This window comes from Besnoitia besnoiti, chromosome I (assembly GCF_002563875.1).
Source record: "Besnoitia besnoiti strain Bb-Ger1 chromosome I, whole genome shotgun sequence".
Classification (NCBI taxonomy): Eukaryota; Apicomplexa; class Conoidasida; order Eucoccidiorida; family Sarcocystidae; genus Besnoitia; species Besnoitia besnoiti.
In genome coordinates this window covers 5,642,708-5,654,901 of record NC_042356.1, presented here as the reverse complement: position 1 = coordinate 5,654,901, position 12,194 = coordinate 5,642,708, and the positions used below count along the sequence as shown (strand labels likewise).

Sequence of the window (12,194 nt, the reverse complement as noted above, 5' to 3'; positions counted from 1 at the left end):
CGTTGCAAACGCGTAAAGCCCCAGGCTGTGAATTTTGGCTCAGGGCAACGCGGAGAGATGATTTTGCTGCAGGATGACGGGCGTCCGGCGACGCGCGGAGGCATTGCAGGGAATCCCTTGTAGGTTCTCGTGCTTCTTCGTCTGTGTTTTCCTCTCACACACACTCTGATTTCCTGGGCGTGACTTACCGTCGCCCCCGGTTTCTCCGCGGAGCGTTCCTCTGCTGCGACGGCGTCGTCTCCCGCTTGCTTCGCGGGATTATTCAGCTGGCTGACGGGAGATTCTTCGCGTTTCCTCCCTCTTTCCTCCATCGTTTCGGCCTTTGCCTTCCGGTCTTTTCCTTCCTCCGTCGGGTTCTTCTCCCTCTTCTTTCTGGCGACCCAAGGCGGGTGTGGAGCCCGCGCCTAGGGCTCTAGCGGCGGACGCCGAGGCTGGGCACCTCCAGATCACTCACGGGACTTGGTGAGGGCGTTCACTCAGCGAGTCTTCTGCTGCGCATACTCTGTTTTCCACAGCGTGTCGCACGAGGCGCGAAGAGCGTGCGCGCTTGCGGCCCTCGATGCCTTTTCTGGCGCTTCTGAGGGCGTTATCTGCTTCAAACTGTTTGCTGCGCCCGCGGCTCTGCGGAGACTGGGCGCGTCGAATTGAGGAGGTATGCGCCGGCGAGACGCGACTTTTTGGATCGCTTTTCAGTGCGGGTCGCCGCATACGGGGGCTGATTACCGAGTGCAACCTCGTTCTTCTTCCCCTGCATGAGCTGACTCGGTGAAGCATCTTCCTCTTTTTCTACGCAGGCGTCGTCCCTTCCGCACCGCACAGGGGTGTGTGCATACAGCTATGCACGGACTTGACTGCTGCCGCATGGCGTAGCTCGCTTGGAAAGGAAACGATGCGACGGCGTCCAGGCTCGGGCGCACCTTTTCTTTCTTTACTTTGTATCTACTGATATAACCTCGAGGCGTCGCCCTTTTTATCTTTCCTGCTGAGGCGCGAGGCGCACCGTGGCTGTGCCTGCTTCTCCCTGTTCTGTCTGTTTAGTTGCTGGCGTTCGTTTTGTGCGGAGAACTGGCTGTCGCTCACACGTCTGCGCTGAGCGGAGCTACGCGACCTCCTTGTCTACTTCGTGGCCCATTCGTTTCTCTCCTGGGGGCCTTCCTCGCTGCACGAGAAGAGTGCCGCGCGTCGTCTCGCCCCGGTTTTTGCATTTTCACCCTGAATCGCTTGACGGCAAGAGGGAGACCGGCGCAGCAGATACTCTACGTTTCGTCGCTCGCGCTGTGCGCCGCGTCTGCTCTCCGCCACGCGTCTCCAGTTTTTTCCTCGCGCTTCGCCTTCCATACTTGCTTACTTCCCTCCACCCCCCCGCCCCCCCCGCCGCCCCGCCCGCGCCCGCTTTCATCGTTTGCCGTTCGTTTCGGAGCGATGGAGCCCTCGCCGGCGGGGCCGTCTGGGGCCTGCTCGTCGTCTTCTCCCGCGGCTTCGGCCGGCGCCTCTGCGTCGGCGACGCCCTCCGCCTCGGCCTCGTCCCCCGTCGTGCTCGCCGCCGCGGTCGCTGCGGCGGCAAGCGGCGGAGTGACGGGCGCGACGATTGGGCCCTACCGGCTCGGCTCGACGCTCGGCGTCGGGACCTTCGGAAAAGTTAAACGTATGCGCAGAACACGCGCAGAACACGCGCAGCACCACAGACGCGCTTCTCCAAACCTGTGTGCATCTTTTTTCACACATGTACATGTGTATATGTAAATATAGATGTATATAGGTGTGCATATGTATCAAGTTTCAGATAGCGCAGGGATCCGCCGCGGCTCAGTCAAACGCGCGCAGGCATTTTGGATGCGTGCACACGTTTGTGTATATAAATATATATATGTATATGGATTTATATTGCGTTCTATCTAGTTATATATATTATTGCAGATGTATGTAGGGTAGAGTTATAAGCCAAGAAGCGCTGGCTGGGTCGCAGCGGCGCGTGCGAGCTACGCAGGCATGAGTAGATATGTAGTCGATTGCCCTCTCCGGATTCGGGATGAGACCTTCCACGGCGAAATGTGCAATACTGTCGATCTCGGTTTCACCATACACCGTGTCTTCGCATGAAATGTATATATGTATATATAAACATGTGTAATATATATATTATGTATGTGTATGTATGTAGGCGCATCTGGTGGATGTCGGCGACCTCGCCGCTTGAGGCCGCGCGGGCATCCATGCATGTGTATCTAGGTGTCATTTCGGCGCTGTGACGCTTGGTAGACACCTGCTGTTCGTTGTAGAGATCTGCGCAGAAAACTTTTAAAGCCGGTGGAGAGCGCTGGCGCGGCACGTATTTTTTCTGCTTTTTTCCAGTGGGCTACCACAACGTGACGGGCCAGAAGGTGGCGGTGAAGATCATCAACAAAGCCAAGATGGAAATGATGGACATGTACGAGAAGATCCGCAGAGAAATCAGCATTCTGCAGTGTTTGCACCACCCCCACGTGATTCGGCTCTACGAGCTCATCGACACGCCGACAGACATCTTCATGGTCATGGAGTACGTGCAAGGTGAGGCTTAGCAAACTGCGACCGCGGCGTTAGCAACCCGAAATAATCCGCGATCCAGAACCTCATGGCTCAAATTGAATAAATAAACACAGCATAGTTTGTAGAATACTCAAGAGGATCCCTAAACAGAGACAGAAAAACCCGCAGCAGCACCCCCGAAACCCTAAACCCTAACGCGCGAGGCGAGACAGACGCGTCTGCGCAGTCGGCGAAAAAGAGAGACTGACTGAGGAGAAGTGGAGCAGAGGACAGGATTTAGGGTTTAGGCAGGACAACCAGAGGGAAGATGAAGAAAGGTCGACAGACGGGAGATCTGAGTGAAAGGACGGCCGCGGGCGAGGGAGGGAGTGGGGTGGGCGTCCCGACCGCGAGAGGGTGCAACCGCGGAGAGCCGAGACTCGGCGCAGGGAGTCGCGAGAGACTGCGGAGGCGGCGGTTTCTTCTCTTCGCGATTCCACTTGAGCCGTGTCGTGGCATTCTACGTGTCTTCTCTTCGCAGGTGGCGAGCTCTTTGATCACATCGTGCAGAAGTCCCGGCTCCCCGAGTACGAGGCGCGCCGGTTTTTTCAGCAGATCGTCTCTGGTGTGGACTACTGCCACCGGCACATGGTGAGTTAAGCGAAAGCTTCTTTGCCTTTAGGAACTTCGGCGTCTTTCAAACGCTACGTGTCTTGTTGAATACCTCGATAGTCGGGCCGTGGTTGCGACCCGCAACGGTGTGGATGAGGCTCGTAGTTGTGGGCGATCATCCACGGGCAGCCGCCGCGCAGCCGGGGCTAGGTCAGTAGATCTCTACGTCTCAGAAGGATTTACACAAATATATGCATTTACATGTATATATTTAAATATACGTTTATTCTGCCGTTTCCGTGGACCGGTGCGTAGCCCACTCGGCGCGTACCATTGGCTCTACCAGCACTCACGCCTACCCGTATACGTATGTATATGTATATATATATGTATTTTTTAATATAAGTTCCTATTTATATGCTTACGTATGTGATTGCTAGTGTTTCGTGGGTGTCGCCTCCTTAGATTTGCCACCGGGACTTAAAGCCGGAGAACGTGTTGCTCGACACAAACATGAACGTGAAGGTGGGCGACTTTGGCTTGTCCAACTTCATGCGCGACGGCGAGTTCCTGAAGACTTCGTGTGGATCGCCGAACTACGCGTCGCCCGAGGTTGTCTCTGGGAAGGCGTACGCAGGGCCGGAAGTCGACGTCTGGAGCTGTGGCGTCATTCTCTACGCCCTCCTCTGCGGCTCGCTGCCCTTTGACGACGAGCACGTCCCGAATCTCTTCAAAAAAATCAAACACGGTACTCGAGAAGGCCTTCAGACGCCGAAGGGCTGCTTGTGTGTGTCTGTGTAGGGCTCTAACGTCGGACAGAAAGACAGCCTCGGGTGCCTTCGAGCAGCCCTGGTGTCTGTGTGCGCCACAGGATGATCTCCATACATGTCGATTTTAACTCGCATTTCGCGCTGGCCTCCTCACCTCCTCAGATGCATACCTGGAGGAGGGAGAGGCGGGGGGGGAGGGACGGACGAGGCGGCAGGGCAGAGTCGCTGGCGGTGTCTGTTGCATGCGTGCCGTTGAGTGTCGCTTGGCTTTTTTTCCGCAGGCAACTTCATCTTGCCGGGGCATCTGTCGGAGGCGAGTCGCAACCTGATTGTGCGCATGCTCGTCGTCGATCCGGCGAAACGCATTTCGCTGAGTGAAATTCGCCAGCATCCGTGGTTCACGCAGAACCTGCCGGCGTACCTGCAGAGCTGCTACATGGGAAACCCGCTCCTGACGCGCGTAGACCCGCTCATCGTCATGCAAATGAAGAAGGTGCGCGCCAGCGAGGAGAGAGACATGCGCGATGAATGCAGCTCGACCAAAGGTTCACATACGTATGTGTCTATATGCGTATATATATATATATATATATATATATATATATATATGTGCTTCTGTGGAACACCGAGTGCGACGGGCGTCTGCGCCTTCCACTTTTTTTTTCCCGGTCACGCTGGAAATGTAGCGTGAATAGTACCTTGAAAAAGACGAGTGTGCAGTCGCTGGACAGCCGCGAGCGACTGTGGAGGCCCCCCAGGCGTCGCGTTCCCACTGCGGGCTGTCTCCCGGCGTGTCGGGGCTTTGGCTCGCGTCTCGCCTCGACGCAGGCCGGCTGGTAGCGAATTGTTCCAGAGGAGGGATCGAGGGATGTACTTTCCTTTTCCTTATTTCTTGTCGCACACTTTTGTCTCTTGTCGTGCTCAGCTGGGCTACGATGTCGACGAGAAGGACTTGAACATCTTGACTGCCGTAGGCACGTTTCCCACGCGCGAGACCGTCGCCTATCAACTGCTCGCGGATCGCAGAGCCAAGCAGTCCTCCTTCTCAAGTAAGCAAGTCCCCAGGGATCGGCTCTTTCTCGCGGCTGTCGCGCGCTCCTTCGTGTTGCAACAGGCATTTTCCGGGATTTTGCAGGCCGCTTAATCTGCGTGCTTCTCCTGTCGCGCCGTGTGCATTGTGTCCCTTTTCCAAGTCGCGGCTACGCGACTCCGCCTCTCTAGTGCGGGTTCTACTTCCTGGGATGAGGCGTGTGTCCATGGGATAGTGCTCACGCTCACGAAACAAAATACGAATATATGTATGTTTGTATCTGTGAGCGGGCTTCTGCATGAGCGTCTCCGACGCCTTTCCTGATCGGTTTCGAAAGAAGAGTTTAGGGTTTCGGGTTAGGGTAGTGATCATTGCGGTCGTGGACAGTCTTCACGTCTCGCGGCCTGCTGTCTTCCATGTTCATTTTCCTTAAGGTGTCATGAGAGGCGCTCTGGAGATGCACTTCGGGATACACGTGTACAGTCGCAGCGTGCGGCTCGCCTGCTGCCTCGGTTCTATCGCTTTGTTTTTCATTTTTCTTTCGCCGTGATTCGCCAGATATGCTGCAAGCGTTTTGCAAGGACTCGCCGCCGGTCTTCGCACCTGAGTTTCAGCGCCTTGCCGCGTCGATATCCTCCTCAGAGCCGCCAGTCTCCTTTCCGTCCTTCGCCAGCACAGGGGTGAGTTCGGCGGCTCGTGGCACGACAAGACGCATCTCTATGTCATACGTTTGACACATGCCTACACAAAAATATGTATATATAGGTATATATATTATATATGGATCGAATGTATGTATTTGTGTGGGTGCGCTCACCGCGCAGGCATATCCCTGTTGGTCTGAATGAAATCTGTCGTTTTCGCTTGTGTGTTGTTATGCACACACATGCGCATGCGCGTGTTGGTTTGTAGTGCATGTTAGAGCGCCGTGTGTGCATGCGCCGGCTGCGGCTAGATTTGTGTATCAGCGAAGTTATGGTTTTTTCTCTGCTGGTGTGTGTGGACCTACGGCTGACACCTGGAGGGTCGTGTGCGGACTGTTTGTTTCCGTTCTGCTGTCTCAGGCCGGCTCTTCGGGTGCTCACCCGTTTTTTTCGAGTCCGCAGAACTACTACGCGCCCTCGGCTCGCTCGAGTTCGGGCACTTTGGCGACGGCGGGCACCAGTTCGCCGCCTCTGCAAGGCTCTGCCGCAAACGGCGGCTGCGCGATGAACAACGAATCGCTCTCGCCAGGGCCCGGCACCCGCGCGCAGGGCGTCTCGACGCCTCGCTGGAAACTCGGCGTCGAGGCGGCGTTCGATGCGCCAGTCTTGATCACCGCGGTATGCACCAAGCCCACAGTCCAGCGGACAACGAGGCGCCCAGGGGGCCGCGATGGACGGGAGGGTGCGAGAGCGGGGAGTAGCGCAGGCGGTGGAAGCCAAACGAGCTTCAGTTGCGTTGCGCGGGCGGCTGCAGCTTGCACAGCCTCAGTTAGGCACAGCAACGCGTGGGAGGCGAAACGCGAGAGATGAGACGGGCGGGCTGTTCCCTGTCTGTTGACTCACGGATGAACAGATGATTGCTTCTTACCGATTTGGCCCCCGTGCATGCGCGTGTGTGCGTCGCTTCAGATCGTTAACACGTTGAAGGCCTGCGACTACGAGTGGCTGCTGCTGTCACCGTACCAAGTCCGCTGCAGGCCGATTCGGAGGCCTTCGTCGGCCTCGCTGAACGCGTCGCCCTCTCTGCGTCCGTACGATGCCGTTTCGCCGCTGTCCACCGTCGCTGCGCGCGAGAGTCAGCTGCCGAAAGAGCGGCGGGGCGAGGGCGAGAGACGCGACCCAGAGCCCGACGACGAAGCGGCCACCGGGCTCGCCTCAACGGCTCCTGACAACATTCTCCTCACGATTCAACTTTTCAAAATCGCCTCCAGTCGCTACATTGTCGACGTCCAGCTCTTCGATGGAGCCACGATGCGTAAGTCCCATCCGAACAGGGAGCCACTGGCGCGAAAGATCTGCGCGCCGCCTGCGACGTCGAGGGCGATGCCTGTGCCCTCAGCAGCCAGTGCAGCGAAGCAGGCAGACGGCCTGAAAGCCCGGATTCCTCGCTAGACGATATCTCGTGTCGGAATGCCGATCTCGAGACGCGGATCGCCTCGTCTGACGTCGTTGAGGGGTCTTTTTTCTGCAACATGTCGACTAAGCCTTGATGCAGCCCCGTCCGTAGGTTGCAGCGTGGCAGTGGTGGCGTGCTTGTGGGGATTCGGGAGGTGAATAATTTTCTTCGTTTCGTTTGTCGGGTTGTGTCTGTGCTTTCGCATCGTGCATCTGCCTCGTGTTCGCTATGCGGTCTCATTCGCGTGCAAGTTACGTCTGCGCCGTCGCCTGTTCAGCGGGGATGTCTGAAGCGTTGTGGATTACGTCGGCGATTTACTCGGCCTTGACGCAGCTGCAGCAGCAGCAGCAGCACCGAATGAACTCTCCTCCGGCGGGCGGCAGCAACGCGTCCGCGTCTTCGTCGCCGCCTCCACCCGGGTCGGGCGCCTCTTCGCCGCCATCCTCTTACTCGTCCGCAGCTCCGCGTCCAACGGGCTCTTTGCACCACCGCGGAGGGCGAGCGTGCGCGGGCGACGGCCGCGGAGAAGGGACAGACGCGGGCGACACCCGCGAGTCGCTGGGCGGCGTCCGAGCCTCGCCTGGCGACACTGCGCGAAGCCTGCGGGCGGAGGCTGGCCATGAGTTCAGGGAACCGAAGCGAGAAGAGGTCGAAGCCGCGACTGGGGCAGCTGACGGCGGCGGAGGCGCAGGGCGGCGAAGAGAAGACGGCGGGATCCCGTACGGGGCCGAAGGCAGCACTCAGCCGGCGCGAGAGAGCCCAGCAGTGAGGGATGGAAGGCGAGATTTGAGAAGCAGGTTTGGCGGGGAGGACGCAAGGATTCGAGAAGAACGCAGAGTCCCGTGTGCGAGAGAGGAAGCGAGGAAGGACAGTGTTCGAGAGAGTGGAACGCGCGCGCTGACCACTGCGGATCTACACAGAGAGGCCGCGTGGGCTCACGGATCGCCTGTTGTCATCGCCGCAGCGGAAGGGGGAGGGGGCGATGGGCGCTGAGGACGCGAGATACGCTGCGGGGAGGAAATTTGAGAGAGCGAAAGCGCGGCAGACGAAGGTCCGGGTGTTGCGGGCTCTGCTAGTCAAGTCTTTTTTGTTGAGACACAGAAGTGCAGAGGGAGCGGATGCACGCGCGTAGCTATGCTGCCCTTTTCCTTAAAATGCAGTGACGGCCAGGCGCAGTCCGCGGTGCATGCATATGTATATATGCACTGATGATGAGGTCTGTGCATGCTCATGGATATACAGGCATCCCCAAAACACAACCTGAGGGGTATAGGTTCGCATACGCATGTAACTAGCTGCCACATGTATGTGTATGAATTTGATCTACGTACGCGTTACAGCCGTCCGTGCTTGTGGATAGGGCATGGCAGGGTTTTGTGCTTTGCAGCGCCGCAGCTGCAGGCGGATGTCTGCTGTTCTGTTTGGTTCCGAGGACGAGGCTGGGGTTCATCTCGGGTGCAGATTGGTGTTCGGTCCCCACGTAGGGTAACCGCCCTCCGCTATTTCTTTCAAAGAAATGCGACAGGCTCTGGAACACCCCGGAAGGGAAGCGCCGCAGTCGGAGAACTCTCCCGGCGCGCCGATGAAAACATCTCTCACGTGTTGCCGAAGCAGATGCCCATTGCCCTGCGGCGGCCAGTGTGGATTTCTGTGTAGCTAACTGGGCTGGCGTTTGCTGGCGGTCACCCACAAAGCCGGTCTACTTATCAGTGGTCTACCCTGACACACTTTTTACGGCAGAGCACGAATAGACTTTTGCGGCGGACATGCCTCTCCGTAGGACTGGCATTACCCTACATACTGGCTGAGTAACGACCGGTCCAGAGGGTCTCTGCGAAGCGAGCCGCTCATGCTCTTGCTACTGGAGGGGAGAGCTCTCGGTATCCAGCGGAGTGGATGGTCGGCAGAGAAACCCTCAAGGCGCACTGTAGGGGAGGAAAGGTGCTGAAGTGACTGTGAAACACCGAACGCCTTCTGATCGGTTGCCACTACAGTGCTTTGTAGCAGTCGCAGCAATGGGCCCTCTTCAGGCTTGGCTGAATGGGGTGGCTGCAGCGGTGAAACAGCGAAGCAACAGCTGGATGCAAGGTCGCGCGAGCCCATGGGCACTCCTGTTCCCAGGGAGGGGGGGAAGGGCAGCAGAAAATGCTTGACGAACCCTTCTCCGACAGTTGCTGGTCGACCCACTTTACTCCAGTCAAACCGGCGCTACCTGCTTCGCTTGCCACCAAAGAAACATTCCCAATGCCAGTCTATGCGCGCTAAAGGACGTGTTAGTCCTTTTCCCCTCGTAACTCTACTGGATACTTTTGGCTTACGAAATCCAATTAGCGCCAGCTGCTCCTAGAGCTTGCCTACGTGCTCCCAGACGTGCGGTCGCCACCCCACCTTGCATGATTCATAAAAACGCTGCGCAGTCTATCACGTCAGAACGTAGTGAGCCGGCTTACGTGTCTTCGGATACCATAGAGGCCCGTACATAAGTGCAAGCGCACGTTCCAGGTGGCGTTTGTATCAGGCGTACCACAAACGCTCACGGTTGACGTGTCGCACTCGCAACGCAGGAAAAGGAAACTGGCATGCGCACGCTGGACGGAAGTCAAAGTCGACTATGCTACAGGCGCAGAATTATGCGCTATCGGTAGATCGCAGAACGGCTCCGCACACATGGCTCGCTCACTTCCGCTTGCCCACGAAGGGAGGTCCTCCTATCACCGATGATGGCCAAACTGCGCCACAAACGGTGTAGCCGCCCGAAAATGAATCGAAAGCGCTGACGGCGCGCTCAAGTCGGCACGGCGGCGAAGTCCACCCCCTTGCGGCCCTCTTTTTTTGGATGTCTTAAGATTTGTATCCAAACGCACATCTGGGACCACTTCGTGCGCTCCTGATTCTTCGAAGAAACTATGGTGGTTCCACACCACCGTCCACAAAATGCATACACGTTTGTGCTCCTCCAACATACCAGTATTATGCTCACGGACAGAAGCGAGCAGCATTCGCCGACTATCCTCCATCAGCTTGAATATCTGAACCGACACGCTACGATATTCCGAATGGTGTCCGTTACCGGCTACACTCCACGCTGCTTCCTGCAGGAAGCACATGGTGGCGAGCCCGCCGTTACGCCTTTCACGTAACTGCAGATATGCTTCAAATGAGCGAGGAGGGTGGATATTCACGCACATTTGTTCTCACCACGCATCGACGCAAGAGCGGCAACTCAGGCGGAATCGGAGAGGCACACAGTCTGAGTCTTCAATTCGCCAAGGGTGCCTACCACAGCCTAGTGATTGCTTGGTTGAGACTTTCCTGACCTTCCTGCTGTACTCGAGTCCCAAACGCAATCCGAGAATCTTCATACGAAACTGTGGAGGACCTCGTGTGGCATCGGACTCTTTTTGACGACAGAAGGAAATGAAATAAAGCACGCAGGGCCCCCGCAGTACGAACAAAGAAAATGATGCGTCAAGCCGCCGACAGCGTTCTATGGAATGGGAGGAATCTAAACCGCATCGAGGAAATTCATACCTGTAATGCAGATGTTCTTGTTCCGGCTTACTCCTTTCTAACCCTGTCATGTTTCGTACCCTACTTCGGCTTGCTCTTCACGATACTCTTCTCCAGTTCCCCCGTTCTCAGTGGTGTCCCCGCATGCTGCTCTTGCCGCACCTCGCTCTGCTATATCGCCGGCGGAGGGCTCTCTGATTTTGAACTCTTCCTCTCCCTTACCTTCGCTTTCTATAATTGTTACGAGACACAGAGGGCACACCCGACGGCCGCTGTGAGTGAGCCAATCGTGGACGCAATGATGATGAAACATGTGCATGCACCTCAGTGTCATCATGTCGTCTCCTGTTTGATACTCAGCCAGGCAGATGCTACAGCATCGGCTGCTGTCTTCGGAATCTGTTTGCTCCTCGTCTTTACCACGGTCCGCACCGTTTCCCGTTGAGTTTACACAGCTCCCCTCTCCGGCTCGCCGGCCGCCACCAGCAGACAGCGCAGGTGAGCCTGCTGTTATGTGTCTCATGGAAGTGCTCCCACACCCTCCGGAAAACTGCTCGCGGACTCCGGCGGCTCCAGGTGGCAGAGGAGGCTGTGCCACAATGCTCGACTGGTAGGTGGATCGTTTCTTTGCCTCTTTACACAGCGTGGAGCAAGTGGACGACCTCGGGAGATTGCTACCTGAATATCCTACGCTAGCACGCCTCGCCGGTGGTGCACCTTCTTCCTGGCCACACGAACATGCCCCTTTTGCACATTTTGCTACAGCCGAGTCCTTCTGCTTAGTTGCTTTCGTCTCTCGGTTCCGGAACGTCCATCGTCGCGTGTTTCTAGATATCTCTGCCTCCGAAAGAGGCCGACTTCGTTCGCCTGCCCCTGCCCCTCCGGTGCCTCCGGCTACACGAACAGCAGCGTCGAAACCCCACAGGCGCGCCCACCCGCGAGATCCCTGGGACCCCTGGGCGATACCGGCGCCCCTCCAATAGCTGCTTTGATGGAGTAGAAGCAGTGGCTGCTGAATCATCGCAAGGAACGAATCGAGATCTGTCCGACCCATAGCTGCCATGGACGCCACCAACGCGCGCTCCACAGCCTCCTCCCTTGCAAGAATGTCGTGTAGCGGAAGAGCTCGCTCAAGTACTGCCTCCTGGTCTAGCCACATCTGGAATACGACGTCATCTTCGACGTCTGCCGCGGATGCGGCCTCGTCTAGCAAAAGGCTCAAGGTCAAGGGACTAGACGGAGAAAGTGTAGAGGCGCCGCGAGAAACTTCGCCGCCAACAGCCTGCGACGTTGATGAAGACAGCGCCGCTTCCTGGGTCTCTTCATGCTGGCTGCTGCCCGTTCCGCTCCCAAATTGACGGTGACCGCTGTTTCCATTCATACTGTTGTTCCGAGGTAACCACGACGAAGATGAGTAATTCCGCTCTCCTGCGGGCCTGCCGTCAAAAGTAGTGCTGCTTAGAGAGCCTCGGCCAGGGATAGATGGCAGGCGATCTTGGGCCAGCCAAGCCAAACTACGGCTTCTTCTAGAGGTCCTGGATCGGAGTCTACTGAAACAAAGACCTCCGTGTGCAGACAACTCTTCGGCTCTGCAGACGGTTTCCCGAACTTCGACAATCGAATGCACGTGAACAGTATCTTCGATACGAGGGGGAGTGATGTTC

General features: G+C 57.1%; 2 protein-coding genes across 2 annotated transcripts; one reads left to right on the top strand and one right to left on the bottom strand.

Moving 5' to 3' along the window:
• Positions 1-1,422: 1,422 nt before the first annotated feature.
• BESB_007990 (putative histone kinase SNF1) lies at positions 1,423-8,013 on the top strand (the record flags this gene model as incomplete). Its single annotated transcript, XM_029359553.1, has 10 exons — positions 1,423-1,645; positions 2,353-2,550; positions 3,050-3,159; positions 3,586-3,868; positions 4,172-4,383; positions 4,816-4,939; positions 5,479-5,600; positions 5,985-6,242; positions 6,534-6,879; positions 7,298-8,013. 10 exons carry the CDS (start codon positions 1,423-1,425, stop codon positions 8,011-8,013), a joined length of 2,592 nt encoding a protein of 863 aa, XP_029222466.1.
• A 2,584-nt stretch (positions 8,014-10,597) lies between these two features.
• BESB_007980 (zinc finger, C3HC4 type (RING finger) domain-containing protein) lies at positions 10,598-11,911 on the bottom strand (the record flags this gene model as incomplete). The annotated part of the gene is made up of 1 exon (XM_029359552.1): positions 10,598-11,911. One exon carries the CDS (start codon positions 11,909-11,911, stop codon positions 10,598-10,600), a length of 1,314 nt encoding a protein of 437 aa, XP_029222465.1.
• Between the last annotated feature and the right edge of the window lie 283 nt (positions 11,912-12,194).